Source organism: Mauremys reevesii, linkage group 4 (assembly GCF_016161935.1).
Source record: "Mauremys reevesii isolate NIE-2019 linkage group 4, ASM1616193v1, whole genome shotgun sequence".
Taxonomy (NCBI): Eukaryota; Metazoa; Chordata; order Testudines; family Geoemydidae; genus Mauremys; species Mauremys reevesii.
The window spans coordinates 139,285,342-139,303,014 of NC_052626.1; the positions used below are offsets into that span (position 1 = coordinate 139,285,342).

Here is a 17,673-nt window from a genome sequence, read left to right on the forward strand (position 1 = left end):
CAGAACACTTATCAGAGGGGTAGCCGTGTTAGTCTGGATCTGTAAAAGCAACAAAGAATCCTGTGGCACCTTATAGACTAACAGATGTTCTGCAGCATGAGCTTTCGTGGGTGAATACCCACTTCTTCAGATGCAAGTGGTGGAAATTTCCAGGGGCAGGTTTATATATGCAAGCAAGAAGCAAGCTAGAGATAACGAGGTTAGTTCAGTCAGGGAGGATGAGGCCCTGTTCTAGCAGTTGAGGTGTGAAAACCAAGGGAGGAGAAACTGGTTCTGTAATTGGCAAGCCATTCACAGTCTTTGTTTAATCCTGAGCTGATGGTGTCAACTTAATTATTCATAATAATGATGTTTACACACATTAACAAATTAACCCTTCTGCCCCCTGGTGCCTCTGAACAAACTGAGACCCAGAAGTTAGCGATTTATCCAAGGTCACACAATCAACTTAGTCAGGAAGAGAACCAAGAATTCTCCCTTCCTAGTCCTCTTTTCCAGGTCATGCTCCTAAGGGATGTCTCCATTCTCCGTTTTTGAGCAGCTGATGTTTTTATTGGAATGAACTCTAGAATGTTCTTCATGTGAGCATTCTATGCAAATGGGGCATCTTTTCTTTTATCTTGAGAAACTTTTATCTTCACTCTTTTGTTTCTCTCTGCTTCTCTGGACACCCTGACAGCACCTTTCAGTGGGGCAGATAAACCATATTAAAATATCATTCCCATACCATTGTTTATGCCTATCTTGCTGTGTTGTAGAGATTTCAGCACTCCAGTCAGGAAAAGTGCTGATTGATCTGATTTACTTTTCCTGACTAAACAAACACAGCATTCACTTCCCCTCTATGGCTTACTGTCAGGTATAGGCTGACTACCTATTAATACTCTCTGGATAGTGTGCTGGAGACCAGCATAAAGCTGAGAGGCAGAAATCAAGTCTGACATTCATTTCTGCATGCTGGGAGAGCAGAATTCAGGTCAGCTATAGCTTTTTCCATGCTGACTTGTGCTCATGGAACATTTATGAAGGCAGGAAGGACACTGCCGAGAGAGTGGACTGTGCTGGTGTTGTCATTTTAGTCACCCGTCCTAAAGGCCTCCCTCTACCCTCAACACCCTGAATAGACCATGAGTACTATTGACTATAGCCATATCTGCCAACTGCTCAAACAAAAGACTAGAAGTAGAGAGACAAGTAACACATTTGCCTAACTCATATTAATGTGATGGTGAAAGAAGAATGGGCAAGAGCCTGATCCAAAGCCCAGTAAACAAACAAATGGATTCCCATTGACTTCAATAGTTTTTGGGTCAGAGCCTGTAAGAACAAGCCAACGGTCACATTGACATCTCCTCTTTTTGTTAATATATCTCCATCTAGAAAGCTACCAGGGATTCAACATTGTTGGCCCTGTGGGAAGCACAACAGAGCCTTGTCAGCGATGACCTGTATTGTAGAAACTTGTTTGCAAGGTGAGATCTGACCCTCAGAGCCCCTTTCAGGCTCTTCTTCCAGCCTCAGGAAAACCACCTCAAAACACATGCCTACCATTTGGAAAGACACCAAAGTCTTCACTATATAATTGTTACCATTTCCAGTTTGACTAGCAACGAGGGAAGAAAATCAGATTTCCTTGGTAGTAAATAGTGTTCCTACCAGCCAAACTCATTAACTTGCCTCAGCACATTAACTGGAATATGTAGCCTCAAACCACAGGCCCTGGCAGCATGAGACGTGTGTTGTTTGTTAGTTGCAGTTTAAGGGATCTCTGCTTGTCAATATTGTTGGCCAAGTAAATATTCACTTAGAATTTTAAAAGAATCATAGAACATATAGCAAACCTTATGCCTTCACAAGGGGAGTGAATGAACAGTGATCAGTTGCAAGCCAAGAATAAGAGCTGAGCATATTGGCTCTGTTCAATGTAAAATAGCTGGTTTTTAATAATTAAAGTTGCTTCTTATATTCAGATATTTTCTTCTTTTTTTCTTTAGGTCCCCCCTCACCTGCTAAAACTGCCAAAGTGGTGAGTATTAAAGTCCTCCAGATGATTATATTTATTGTTTAGTGCTGATGGACAGACTTGATTTTCAGGCACAAAATAACAGATTCATGGGTCTCCATGGCAGCCGATCCCTGAATTATTCTGTCTGCTCAGGCACAGGTGTCCTCTGACTGCCAGACAGGCATGGAGTGTGCTACAATAGATACATCCATGATCTCTGGACCATTTATACAAGATGCAGGGGGTTCCTACAGGCTATGCCAGGCTGTCTGTGGTTTTTAGTCATCCAGTTACAGACTGCTGTTAATTTTTGTATACTTGTTTGGATGGCAGTTCTGCTTATCTCTGTAAGGATAATTTTTTTCAAAATGCTATTTAGCCACAAACAGATCTCCAGTGTATCTGGTGAAATTCTCTCTATTTACCCTCTACCTCATGGGAATAAGTAAGATCAGTTCTTATGGATCATAGATTATTATGCACATCACATCAGAAACATGAAACGGATCCTCGTTTCATTGACAGTGATTATTAATGGGGAGAGAGAGGGAAGGCTGTCTTTGTATGTCCTGTCTAGCTAGGAACTCAAGTAACGTGATTGTTGTGGGTTCTGCTTTCTTCCCTTGAAAATGTAGGGTTTTTTTATATTGATAGACAACATAGGAAACAAAGCAGCCTTGAGCACATCTACGACCTTCCTCTAAGGCTACGTCTATACTACCCACCCGGTTCAGCGGGTAGCGTTCGACTTCTCGGAGTTCGATATATCGCGTCTCATCTAGATGCGATATATCGAACTCCGAACGCGCTCCCGTCGACTCCGGAACTCCTCCACCGCGAACGGCGGTGGCGGAGTCGACAGGGGAGCTGCGGACTTCGATCCCGCGGCGTCTGGATGAGTGAGTAGTTCGAACTAAGGTAGTTCATAGCGTAGCTGAACTTGTGTACCTTAGTTCGACCCCCCCGCCCTAGTGTAGACCAGGCCTAAGTGATGTAGGTTCTTTAAAGGAGAAGCGGGATCAGTTATCTCTCACTATCAGAGTAGGAATCATTTCCAGGATTAGTGTTGAGGGGAAGAACGAGAAAGGTGCAAAGAGCTTGATTGTGAGGCTGCATGTAGCATTGGTGGTTTGTGGCTAAACAGCGCATTATCACTCCAATGTCTTCATGTTCCCAGACTCAGACACTTGCACCACACCTGAAAACATGTATTTATTTTTTTAAATAAGTAAACCCATAGTTTAACATTTTCCCATGTGCTTACTTTATCCCATTTTCACAGCCTGCTCTCTCACCCTCACCCTGATCTCCTTGTAGGAGTCTGCAGTGATTATTCTTTATCAAAGCTTTATTTTCCCTATGTAAAGGCTGTCAGGATGGCTGTTGAAGGGGAAACAACACATAATGTTTCATTTTTCTCTTGCTAATTGCCTGCACCATGTATTCAAATTTTCCTTTAGAAGTTTGCATTTTACTTTCTTGGGAGAATTTTATGTTTTGTTTTGAGAGAAACCTCCAAAAATGAACTTCAGTATTCCCCTCTTGAGTGCCTAGTTTATCACCGTTTCCTGTTGTGTTTGAATGGGCAATTTATATTTTCCCAGAGTCGTCGTCATGTCTGTATTTCTGATATTCACTGTTGGAAAAGATTGGTCCACTAGGAATATCTTTGATTTAAATAGGATCTGGTGGAAAGAAAATTGTACAGCCTTTGGCTTAATGAAATACACTGGAGGTCAAAGAATAAAGGTTGTTAATAGGAATCTGTTATGTTGTGGAAGAGAGTGCTTTTCAGCATGGGGTTCATTAGAGCCCATATATGCCCTTCTGATGTGTGTGTCGGGGGCGGGGGGAGGGAAATGCCGGGGTGAAAAGCCTTTCAGGAATTGTCATTTCAGCAAGAAGAATTCTTGTACATTGCAGTTCACTGCATTTTAACAAAACCTCCATTCCCAAGGTATAGAAGTAAATTCTTTCTCAACCATGGCTGCACTGTGCAAATACATTAATTCATTTCTAACCTGAAGCCAAGGCTGTTGCTGACAGTTAACTGTGGAGATAACATGAGTATGTCAGCTCTACACATTTAAAACAGAGCATATACTGCAAAAAATTGCTAATTTAATTCCTAAGCAGAAACATCGCCACTAAAAAGACATTCCCTGAATAAAAACTTTGCAATATAAAAACACCTACCAGTCATAATTCAATGCACTATGTGCACACATCCTAAAAATATTTAGGAAATAACATTACAGTGCATGTGCAGTAGCAGTTTCCCTGAACGAAACCCAATGCTCAGTGGCATTAATTCACATCATGAGCTAGTTCAGTTAAAAAAAGGCCAAGGTCTTATGTCTATAAACATGTAAAAAGTCTCAAACTATTGAACCCTGTGGGGGATTTTCTTCTGCTCTCAAAAGGGCAGACCTGAATCTAATCTAATTTTGTTTATATTAAACACACACATGCACTGCCACACTGAGACTTTTCAGGTTGGGTTTCAGCCTAGAGCAAACATTTAAAGTCATCTTGTTATATCAACCTTTGGAAATAAGGATTTGAAACCACAGAGATGGCAGTAATGTCACTTCTACCTGTAGTGTTATGAGTCCTTCCTGCTATAATATCTAAGGGAGGAATTCTAAGTGTTTCAATTTTCTTAACTTTGTTTAATTCCTCCTGAATATTTTCCCTTTTATTCAGGGAGATTTCCGTCAGAGAAAGAGGTGTTTGTTTACAGGACTTTTTAGAGAGGCAGACTAGCAGAACCTGGCTTGCATGCAAAAACAAAACCTCAGTTCTGCACTAACCAATACTGAGCTTCTGCATAGAAACTAGAATAGGGCTCCAGATTTAAAAACTTCCAGGGTGGAGCAAATGGATGAAACTGGGAACACTGATTTAGCAGAGACTGAGTGACAAGTAATAAGATATCAGAAAATCAACACTGAAACCTTAAACTTATCCCTCGGTTTCCTGCTGTATCTCAGGGTTCTTTCAGGATTCAGATTCTAGAAAATAGGTAGATACTTGTTTTCTCCACTGCAACTTCATAGCTCAGCTGTTCAGAAGAAGTGCCACAACCTACCACTCTGTGGATTCGTTTGACTACTGCAGTTTGGTCAATTCCAATTCATTACAAAAGTTAGACATGCTAAACAGATCCACTTCTTTTGAAAACCTGATACTGATCATTGGAGAAAATGGTTGAGAGAGTTCATGCTTTTTCATGTGCATTAATCCCTTGCTTTCTGGTTTGGCTGAGTTATTGTAGAAAGTGCTCAGTTGCCATTATCTTGCAGAAGGTAAGTATCTGCAGCACTCCTTCTTACCTCTGTGCTGTCCATCTGTACACTGATCAGAGATCAGCACCTGCTTGACGGGGGGCAAGATGTCAGGATACTCAAATTATTTTCAGCTGTAGGTGCCATATTAGCCTAGAAGAGAATACATGATATTTTCCACCTTCAGGTGGAACAAATTAAATTAACATAGTTCAGTGACTTTCTGGAGGAAGATTCTTTTTATAGACACATCTCCCTGCATTTCACTCTGAAAGCAATTGATCAGCAGTTATGTTCAAGGACCACTTAAAGAAGTTTGTAGTAAGAGTAATATAAACTGACTGGGGCAATCTAGGCCATGGACTCAAACTTTTTCATAGCACGGAATGCATTTTAATAGTATCTTCTGTTCACCACCTTTCCTGTTCACAATTGCATAGTTACCTCTGCTACAATTCATGATTGCATAATATTCCTATGATAAATGCAGCAAATACATAAATGGAAAAATGACACTGGAGAAGAACTTAATGCATTTTTAGCTTTCTGATGCAATTTGGCAGCTTGGAATTAGGAGAACCAGCACCTTGTGACCAGCCAGCAATCTGCAGCCCACCTGCAGTGTTATGCAGACCAGAGTTTGGGAAATGCCAGCCTAAAAGATGATCTCTGAGATCCGCAACCTTATTACCAAGTAAAGGGAGAAAAAAAAAAGCCTTGTACTCTTGTATATGTTGAGTCCTGTTCAGTTGTGTGTACCAAATAACACTCGACACAAGAAGAGTTACAATACAGGCAGTGTACGTGGGAAATTGCATACACTTGCTCCCACTCTGGGCATGAGCCACTTCACGCACATTATTTCCAGGCCCATTCTCCGGTAGAAGAGTTGTCGTTTTTTCAAGTTTTGAACAGGCTGAACAGAAGCCTATTGTGGAGGAAGCCCATATCTTACTGGGAGAAGCTGGAGTAGATTCTGCAGTTGCATGCCATGTATTACAAGTTTACTGTTTTACTGTTCTTTCTCACCTATTTAAGCCAGTTTACCGATCATTTTGAACTTAACATACTCTTCTTACTCTGCTTTTTTTGTTTTGTTTCAGAAAGCAGATAAGCAGGAGAATTCAGGAAGCTTAGAGGCGATCAGTGATTCCACTCCACAGCTTATGCCATTCCCACCTGCTGCTGTGAGGTCAGGTTCTCCAAAACTAGACCCTTCAGAAGTCTATCTGAAGTCTAAGACAATATTTGAAGACAAGCGTAAGTACACAGACCTCTTATGCTGGGAATATGCTGTAGCACAACAGGATGTGTTCCGTATTTCCTTCATGTACACAAGTCTTTAAACTTGGTGCTCCTCAGGGCATTTAGAAAGAATATGAGGAAGTAAAATGACCATAGTTGTTTGTGTGATTATATCCTAGCCAATGATTCCATTGGAAATCACAGCTCAGCAGTCCGTCTGTTTTGTGTGGATAGCATCGTCTGTTTACTAGCAAAGATTTACAAACGGTGCATGAGAACAGGTGCAGATACAGAACTGCTGCCTAGCTATGATTTTAAATGTAATAGTATACACTGGATAAACCAAAGCCATTTGGCATGCCAAACATGCCATATAAAATACACACACTCCTGGGTGAGCTCGTAGGGATTAAAGTAGCCCCATAAATGACCAGTCAAGAATATGTTTTATAGTAAATAAGGGGGATACAGTGTCAGCAGATGGGCTGCAACATGAAAATAAACAGTTACATAACTACAAATGAAGGATAGCAGCAGCATCAAGGTCACAAAGGGCTTGTTGCCTGTGAATTTCCCACTGTAAACAAACATGCTCCCCAGTGCAGTGTTTCAGCCATACATTGAATTATATAGCACTTCACAGAAATGCTGTAAATATGCTCTTAATTAGATTTGCTTTGTTTGTCTAAAAGGTTGGTTCTGGATAAAGTGATAACTTTGCAGGCTCAGGAAAAGCAAACACATGTTCATTTTCCTAAGCTGGTGGCCTGGAGTATGGCACGTATGTACTTTATCTTAACCTGGTACCCCAATAAGTTGCTGCTGCTTAGCTCTTCGTTTCAGTACATCTGACTCGAGAGAAAATTAACCTTAAAATTTTCCCTCAGTAACACTTATTACCCAGCAATAAATTTCATACATGAAATAGGAAATCAACAGTCAGATTCTCTGACATTGACCTAATTAATATTACATAACTGTCTTCAACATTTTATTACTATTTAATTTCCATTTTCCCTATCAGCACTTTTTTATAATTTTGCAAACATGAGCTTTGATAATTGGATAGTACAACCCTGCAAAGATACCTTGTAAGACACTTCTTAAGAAATGCTTCATTGAAATTTGAATTTACTTTGGCTATAGACAGGCTTATATGTACTTATTACATAATGAAACTACAATTTCTAGTTACTCAGAAAGAAAGTGTTCTGTTTAACAATTGAACCATAGATAGCAACAAGTATAGAGCAGAGCAAAGACAAAAGTCAAACTTAAACTGGAGGCAAAAGCATAATTTAACATATTGAGAGTGAGTTAGTAAGGCTTGATTGGAAAGTATGATAGGAAATTTGTATATTAAGTCATATATGAAATCATATCTTGGTGTATTTGAAATGATGAAGTGTGGAACTCGCACTATTTTTGCTGCTCCATATCTAATAATATTTTTGAGGAAAATTGCCAAATTGGAAGATGTTCTAATTCTAAGCAGCCGAAGTAAACTAGATAGTTCAGTTGTTTGTCAAATATGGTCCTGTCTGAGATGAACTGTAGATTGATAGGTTCCAAAGCCAGAAGGGATGATTGTGACCCTGTTCTGACTTCCTGTATAACTCCGGTCATAGAACTTTTCCAACATAATTCCTAAAGCAGATCTTGTAGAAAAATATCCAATCTTGATGTAACAATTTTCAGTAACGAAAAATTCACTGCAACCCTTGGTAAATTGTTCCAATCATTAATTATTCTCACCATTAAAAGTTTACACCTTATTTCTAGTCTAAATTTGTCTCGATTCAACTTCCAGCCATTGGATCATGTTACACCTTTCTCTACTAGATTGAAGAGCTCATTATTAAATACCTGTTTCCCATATAGACACTTACCAACTGTACTCAAGTCACCCCTTAACCTTCTTTTTGGTAAACTAAATAGATTGAGCTCTTTGAGTCTATCACTATAAGGCAATTTTTCTAATCCTTCCACCCTTCTCATGGCTGTTCTCTGACCCCTCTCCAATTTATCAACATCCTTCCTGAACTGTGGGCACCAGAATTGGACACAGTGTACCAGCAGTGGTTGCATGAGTGCCAGATTTGGAGGTAGGACAACCTCTCCACTCCTACTCAAGATTCTCCTGTTTATGTATCCCAGAATCGCATTAGCCCTTTTCACTACAGAATCACACTAGGAGCTCATGTTCAGTTGATTATCTGCCACAACCCCCACGTATTTTTCAGAGTCAGTGCTTCCCAGGTTAAAGTCCCCCATCCTGGCAGTATGGCCTACATTCTTTGTTCCTACATGTATACATTTATATTTAGCCGTACTAATACATATATTGTTTGCTTGCGCCCAGTTTACCAAGCAGTCCAGATTGGTGTAAATCAGTGACCTGTCCTCCTTCATTCTCCCAATGTTTGTGTTATCTGCAAACTTTCAGTGTTGATTTTATATGTTCTTCGAAGTCATTGATAAAAATGTGAACTAGCATAGAGCCAAGAACCAATACCTATGGAATCTCATTGGAAGCACACCCACTCAATAATCATTCCCCATTTAGAGTTACATTTTGAGACCTGTCAGTTAGCCAGCTTTTAATCCATTTAAAGTGTGCCATGTTAATTTCATATCACTCTAGTTTTTTAATCAAATGTCATGCAGTACCAAGTCAAAGTACATTATGTCAACACTATTATCTTTATCAACCAAACTTATTTTATCAAAAGAAGATATCAAGTTAGTTTGACAGGATCCATTTTTCATAAACCCATGTTGATTTGCATTAATCACATTACCCTCCTTTAATTCTTCATTAATCGCATCCAGGATCAGCCACTCTATTATCTTGCCAGGGATCGATGTCCAGTGGATCATCTACCAGTCATCCCTTTTTAAAAATTGGCACAATATTAGCTTATTTGTAGTCCTCAAACTTCCTCAGTGCTCCAAGACTTATTGAAAATCAACATTAACGGTCCAGCGAGCTCTTTTAAAACTCTCGGATTCAAGTAATCTAGACCTGCTGATTTAAAAATGTCTTACTTCTGTAGCTTCTGTTTGACATCCTCCAGAGATACTAGTGGAATGGAAAGAGTGTTGTTATCACCATAAGAATAGTCTGCATAATCTGTTTTTTTCCTCAAATACTGAACAGAACTATGTACTGAACACTTCTGCGTTTTCTGCATTATTTTTGGTAATTCTACCATTTTCATCTAGTACTGGGCCAATACCATTGTCAGGATTTTTTTCTGTTCCTAATGTATTTTAAAAATTCCTTCTTATTATCTTTTACTCAGCTGGCCATAGATCTGTGTGTCATTTTGCTTCGCTTGTCAATTTTCTACAGTTCCTAACTTCTGATTTATATTCATTACTATAAACTTCCCCTTTCTTCCATTTTTGTATGTATTTTATTTTTTATAGTTGCCTTCATTTCCCCTCTAAACAAGGTTAGCTTTTTAACCAGCATGGCCGCCTTCCTCAGTGAGGTGTTCTTAAATGATTCCCAATTACCATTCACTTTTCTGGTTAAATTCTTCCTCCCTACTGATTTGGCTCACGGTTGTTTTCAGCATTGTGAAATTAGCCCTGTTTGTAGCGATTATAGACTGTACCTTAATCCCAACCCATACAAACATAATGGTAGGAGGTGTTTTGGTCTTTGTGAAATGATGTTAGAGTGAAAGACACCTACAGTTGTTTCTGAACATGATCATCACTCCGCATGCTGGGAAGATAACATCACTGAGGAACTGGTGACATTCCTTACTAAAACAATCTGACCACTCTGTTTTGTCAGTGGAAAACTACAAGCATATAACTGGTTGCACAACTGTGTTGATTAAAGAAAAATGTAAACACATTTAATCTTCTCTCCAATAATCAAATGTAACTTCTTATGCACTTTTCATATTTGTCTTAACTAGCTCCAAACACAAAGGAGTTGGATGTTTTCCTGCGAAAACAGGAGTCTGGGTTTGGCTTCCGTGTGCTCGGAGGGGATGGACCAGACCAGTCAGTAAGTGAATTAAGTTATCTTTTACCTGGACTTTGGGAGCTTGTGCTGTAGCTCTTATAATGTCTCCTTCACATGATCGTTTTAATTTTTTCCCCATGTTGAGTTAAGTGGATCAGCTTTATTTCCATCTTCACCATAAACCGCTATACTGTATGTTAATATCATATTGAGCTTAAACAGATGCAGTATGTTTTTATACTGCTTCACTTCTGGTTTATGTTGGCTTTCTCAAAATGCTTTCAGAGCTAAGTTGCTGCAAATTTAGTTGCAAGTGGGCAGTAGATAATCGAAAATGGAAGGCAAAGACATTTGGCTCTGCCTTTAAGCTTTAGAGAAATAATGTTCATAGTACAAGTTCACACCAATCGACAAGCTGGGAAAATGGGGCTTGGTGTTATGGAAGGATCTACAACCATGACTTATTTAGTTGAGCCCTAATGACCTTTAGTTGGCAGAGGAAACTTGGGGCAAAATTCCATTTGGTCACTCATCATGAAAGCTGTGAAGTCCCTACTGTCGCTCAGTATTCAAACACAACCTGGGCCAGATTTACAGAGGTTGGCGTGAGTGGGGGGGAGCTCATCAGCTTGGGAGTGGCCTTCCACAAATTGAGGTGGCAACTCAGGTTAATTTGTCACATGGAAGGAGAGAGCCCCTGTTCTAGCAGTGAGAGAACTTGAACAGAAATACTTCAGCAGTCAGATGTTGAGCTAAAGCTTCGACAGGTAAAAAGAGTAAACGAATTGGGCAGGATGGTTTAGTTATCTTTTATTCAGTGACCAGCAGAGTCCTTTGCCAAAATCAGCAATTGTTGGATTTCTGCAAGCATCACTGGGATACTCCTCCATAGCAACACTTGTGTCTTGATGGAGAGAGAAGGGCCTCAGTGACAAGCACATTAAAAAGTTGTGGTTTAGATTAGATCTGGGGGAAAAACCCTTATCTACATGTTTGGCACTTAATTTGCCGATGTTCATCCTAGTAGATCAAACGTGCACTGCGTCTGTCCAGGGATATCTGAATGTGGCCTGGTTCTCAATAGAATGCGAATGAGTGACCGCAGTGAGGACCTACAGCAATAGCTAATGAAACAAGTTGAGTGTGGAGCTTTTTGATATGTTGTGTTAGACGAGATTTAAAAAAACCGAAACAGTTCTGGCTAAACGGTGATTTAACTCCAGTCCCATTAAAATCCAATGGAAGAAGATAAAGTGGTTTGTTACCTTTCTTCCCTTTCCCCTTCATGATTGATTTCAGTCCCCCCAGGCTTTCAGTCACTTTGTTTGTCTAGAATCTTTCTTGGCAGCAGTAGTTCTCCATCAAGCCTTTACACCATAATTGTTCTGTCCTGAGAATGCTCTCAAAGATGGGGTTGGCACCAAATCTTATTAATGGACTTGGCACCAGTGCATGCTGGTAATGCTCAGTACAACATGCGTGTCAATTTAACTGGGAAATAAACAAGTGGAGAGGACTTTCTGGCTACCCCAGAAAAATCACCTCCAGCTTTCTTGCCAACTTGTCACATTATTATGCTACAGAAGGGAAGGAAGAAAGGAGAAAATTATAATCTTTTTTTAAAATAGTTTTTCTAAGTCTTTCGCTTATAGAGATTGGAGTTCAGATCTGGTTTTAGGTCACCAATTAGTGAAGTTTTTTGGTTTCACTCTGGAGAGCTGACATACAATTTGACTCAGGTGGCAGTCTCTGCTTCAGAGAGGACGATGGAGGCAGATTGGCAAAGACATGAATGGAAATTCCCGGAGTCCCTATTCATGCTATGCCTGGCTTTAGGAAATTCTGCCCTGTTTCTCACTTGCCAAAGCACAGCTTCACCCAGAAAAGTGGGACTCTGTCCCTGACCATATGGCAGTGACTGCTTCTCTCCTGACAACCTTCAAAGGTGCTAAAGCTTTTGGGATAGAGACACTGCTAGATAGCATGTCCCTCTCATATGTAATTAAAATGCATTCTCCATTCACATCTGAGATCCAATGCCAGTTTGTTTTCTGACTTGCATTTAAAGGAAAGGAAGAACAGAGTGCTTTTTCTAGAGGAAATAATAAGCAATTTTAGGTTTTTTATTGAATTCTACTGTTTTGTTGCTATAGCAACTGTAGTGGTGTTGGTAATAGTCCATAGCAATGCCCTGAGTGCAGTGTGAAGAAGGGTTTTTGGAATGAACATGTTCTCTGCTACTTAATCCTGGACACAAGCTGGACATAATTGTTTTTAGTCTTTCACTGAAACTGAACTTTTTTCTAGCATATAAAACTACTACATGTTTCATGCTCCTGTCTCTATCATTTAGCTGGTTTTTGCTTGGGAGGAAAGGTGCTGGCCAAAGAGGGGTGAGGGCTGCAGCTGTTTGAATTCATGCTGTTATCACCAATACTTGCACATTGCAGATTTTGAGTGTGGCAATTTCTGAGCAGCTGTGCTGTTAGGCTCTTTGCTGAACTTTAAATTCTACACTGGAGTCACCTTGCAGGTCTCGGTAATGATAGTGACTTTGTGTTGATTGAATGACACACGGGCATGTCTTTTCAATAATCTTGAGTAATTTTTGATGCACAGAACAAATACATAAATAACACACGAATACACTAAAACAGCAAGACAAACAGGTAAGTGTACAAATACAGATTAACCTACTCATGAGGTGGTGACCCTTCAGTTGATAGGAATTCATGAATAATACATGGCAGTAATAAAAACAAACCTTAAAATAAGATGAGCATTAAGTAAGTTTGAACGTCAGGAAGCTGGGATTGTCAGTTTGCTCATTTCTACACATGCAAATGAGGTCAGTCTAGTATGGTTTCTGTAGCGTGAGTTTCTGCTAGATTTAGGTGGGGGAAATAATTTATTTTAAAGGAAACCCTGCAAAAAGTCCCTCTTTATCAGGGGTTCAAACATTACATATTCTGTACGTTCTGTACCCCAGAACCAATGATTACACTCTGTTGACAGATATATATTGGGGCCATCATCCCACTGGGAGCAGCAGAGAAAGACGGCCGACTCCGAGCTGCTGATGAGCTGATGTGCATTGATGGAATCTCTGTCAAAGGGAAATCACACAAACAGGTCCTGGACTTAATGACCGGTGCTGCGCGGAATGGCCAGGTGCTGCTCACTGTCCGGAGGAAGATCTTCTTTGGCGGTATGTGCCAGGTGTCCAGACTAAACCCAGTCCCACCAGGTTTGCCAGAGTCTGGTAGCATGGCCATTGGAGCCCTTGTTCCTGGACTTAGTGTAAAGGAATGTTTCCACGGCCATAATCAGATTATATAAAGCAGTACAGTAACAGAACTACTAGTACATCAGGAATTATGTGAACTCAAGGGGTCAGTTCCACTTCTGGATGAATGGGGTAACACAAAATTGTATCAAGCAGATGTTCTTGGAGGGAAGAGAATGGGATAAAAATGGGGGCACCCATTTGCGTTGCGGCTCTGGAAAGCACTGTAATAGTGATGCTCTCTTGTTCTATAGTGCTTTTCATTGGAGGATCTGAAAGTACTTTACAAGCATTAGTTATTAAAGCCACTCATGGCTGTATGTACTCTGGGCAGTAACACAAACCTTCTTTCTGCATTACAACACTCTACATTCTGAGGTTTGTTAGAATTTGTGCAGCAGGTTTAAGTGCATTATTTAATTAAATGCAGAAATTAATGTTCTAGTCAGATCAGAGATCTGTAGGCAGTTCGGTGGCAATGGAATTTACAGATATGGAAACTGAGGTACAGAAAGGTGGTCATGCAGCTGAGATATCACTAACTATATCAGTGACAGAACTGAAACCAGAAACCAGGAGTCCTGGCTTGCAATCTCCTGTTCTCATTAGTAAACCCCACTGCCTTTCATGGATCTTTCAGTCAACGTAACTAGAACCATTCCTTGTAAACTGAGAAAAAACAGGAAGTGTATCACTTTTGTAACATCTTTGCTTTCACTGTCATGCAAATGGCAGGCAGCATGGCCTAGTGGGCTGAGTACGAGTCTGTGAGCCTAGAAGGTCCTAAGTTCTAATTCCAGGCCTGTCACGGACACACTGCATTCTTTGACAAATCAAGTGACTTCTGTGTCACTGTCCGTAAAATGGGGATGATATCTACCTACCTCCCAGGGGTGTTAGTGAGTTAAAATTATAATGGTGTTTCTCCCAGGTGCCACACAGAAACCAGCCAAACCAGGAGCGGGCAGAGTCTCCAGTCACACTGTGTATTTCTATGTAGATTGCAGCCACTTCCTGAGTCTCTTTCATTTTTGTTCAAAGTGAAAATACGTAAAGTATTAAATTAGGTATTATCCACCTAGTAACTACAGATGTATTATATATTGGTGCTGTACCTGGTGGTTGCTGCCAGCCTGTCATAGCACGGTGCCAGGAGAGCAGATTGAGCCAAGCACAGAAAGAGGCCATCTAAAGGCTCAGAAAAGATTAATCTAATCAGAGGAAAAGCAATTTTCTGTCTTTGCATCTCAAGTTGCATTGCCTCCCTGACAGTGTAATTTTAACAGTGTAACATGTTCCTGAAAGAGAGGGTCTGATTCAGAGATCTTGTAAAACTTACATGGCTCCGTCTGCGTCAGGGCCAACTCTGCCTCTGGTCTCTGTTTTTCTCCTTTATTTAATTTAAAAAGAAAAAGAAAAATCCCTTCATTGTACAGCTTTGTTTTCCTCTGAATTCCCTGATGTGACATGGTCCTCACAGGCAATGCTTCAAGACTGGGATTTTGTTATTTTTCCATTGAGGAGGTTGGGCTTCAACATTTGAATTACCCTTTAAAATATTGGTAAACCTTTTGAGATAAAGAGTTGGTTCTCTGCAATGAAAATAGCAATAGTCCCAGTTTTAAGGTGGGTTTCTGCCATAGATCTTGTGCTTACACCACACAGGAAAATTGTGCTGCCAAAAAAGAGCCCCTGAAGAGACAACCAAGGTTAGGCTAGCATTATTAAGGGCATCAGCAACTGAGAGCTACCTCTGTGCTGCTGCACACCCAGACTGTTCCCTTCTGAGTTATAAGTGTGTATTGCAGAATGGAGTTGGCAAATATTAAACTCTCCTATTTCACATTCTTAAACCTCTGTAGCAACTTCAGCCCAAAGTGCAAATGGTTCTACCCTGTATTCTGATTCTACCTGGTTTCAGTTGCCTTGTTAATAAGCCCCCAGTGGGAGGGGAGGTGCTTCTCCATTCTGTTAGTGATCTGATCATGTTTATCCTTGTAGTTAACCAGCTCCACAGCACTCTTACTGATTCTACCTTATACTTTATTTTTGTGGTGTTTGTAGGCGAGAAACAGCCAGAAGAGGAGGAGTCGCAGCTGCCCATTTCCACTCAAAATGGATCTCCCCGGCTGAACCGGGTAGAGGTCACAAGCAGACAGCCCCCAGAAGCCTATGATGTCCGGCTACAGCGGAAAGAGAATGAAGGATTTGGCTTTGTCATCCTCACCTCAAAAAACAAACCTCCTCCTGGCGGTAAGGGCTGATGCCTGTGTGTTGGTGTCACCTGCTCCACTGATGCCTGACTGGGGGAAATTAATTGGTTTGACTCTCAGTTTCTCCTTCCAAAGCTGTGAGTAGTTATTGCCTATAGCATTCAGGGCTGGGGACTCCCAGGAGATTCTTCTTTCCTAGGATGATGTTTATTTTCCGTGTCCAACCACCTACTGTGCTGTGATCTGTTGTTTCACTCGTCATACTGTTCACAACTTCAGCGGCTAAAGGCTAAGTCTGTCTCACTCAGAAAAGGGAATATGGTTTCTCTCATTTGTACGTTTTGTAGAAAGTTTTGTATGTGCAACAACTGAAGTGGGGGAGGGAAATCACTCCTTACCAGTACGGGGGCAGGGGAAGAGAGAGAGAAATGTATCCTTGTGATTGGCTGACTTTCAGAATGTGTAAGGTGGTCAGACTGTGATGAGTGTGGTAATGGATGCACCAGTGTGGTCAATGGTAAATGCAGGTAAACAGAGGTTTGCCCACTTCTCATTTGGGGAATATGGAACTTAGTTTAGATTAGTATCAGAGGGGTAGCCGTGTTAGTCTGGATCTGTAAAAGCAGCAGAGTCCTGTGGCACCTTATAGACTAACAGACGTTTTGGAGCATGAGCCCGTCCGACGAAGTGGGTGTTCACCCACGAAAGCTCATGCTCCAAAAAGTCTGTTAGTCTATAAGGTGCCACAGGACTCTTTGCAGTTTAGATTAGTTTACCCACTTTTTTTACCACCACACCACTGGATGCAGAGAACAAATATGCGCACACGTACTCTTTACACTCTCTGTACAGCAGTGCCTAATAGATAAAATCAGCTATTGGGTAGTTAGTGCATGGATAAATCTCTTGCTAATAGAAGTATAGTTACAAACTTAGACCTGTGGCATCCATTCAGAGTGTGTAGCTTATTGGCCAGGTCTCTGGCTATCTCAGTATTTCAAAGAAAGCAATGGAGGAATTAGTCAGGAGAACATTCTCTATCTGCCTTGTGACATGTTACAAACTGGAGATATTATCCTAAGCAATGTAGCGTGTCTTAGGGTTCTAACTTGTGAATTTGTCTGATGGATCAGTTGCTAAGCTAAAGAGCTGAGTGGGCCACGTGAAAATAAAGAAGGTATCTTGTAAGTAGCAATAAGAGACAAGCTGCTTCAGGGAGGCATCTGAAATTCTCCCTAATTAACAGAAAGATTTTTGACCCCTAGCACTAGAGTAATTTAAAAGAAGTGCCCATTCTTTAAAATCAAAAACATTTTTTATTGAGTGTGATCCTGGCTGCCAGACTCCCAGAGCCTTGCCAGGCAGCGGTTATTAACACCACCTCTGCATAGACGGATGTGCCTACCTTTCACAAACTGAACTTTATGAGATGACTTCCACACTCTACTCAGATACTTTTGGCCAAGATTTGAGTAGTTTGATTGTAAAATGAAAAGGGATGGTCAATCTATAACTAGGGCCATTGGCTGGCAATGTTCCCCTTAGTGAGAATTGGAGGAATGGGTATGGTTCTCGGTTCATAGCGAATGAAGAGCTTACAGCCGGGCTGAGCCTTGTAACACAAAAGGGATGCCGGACTACTCAGTGGATTT

At 40.7% G+C, this 17,673-nt stretch overlaps 1 protein-coding gene across 1 annotated transcript in view; it reads left to right on the top strand.

Moving 5' to 3' along the window:
* MAGI3 (membrane associated guanylate kinase, WW and PDZ domain containing 3) overlaps window positions 1–17,673 on the top strand; it is a 206,943-nt gene that overhangs the window by 166,551 nt on the left and 22,719 nt on the right. Inside the window, 5 exon segments of the mRNA XM_039533521.1 lie at window positions 1,995–2,026; window positions 6,396–6,552; window positions 10,473–10,564; window positions 13,538–13,730; window positions 15,873–16,061. Of these exon segments, the coding sequence (XP_039389455.1) occupies window positions 1,995–2,026; window positions 6,396–6,552; window positions 10,473–10,564; window positions 13,538–13,730; window positions 15,873–16,061 (663 nt within the window).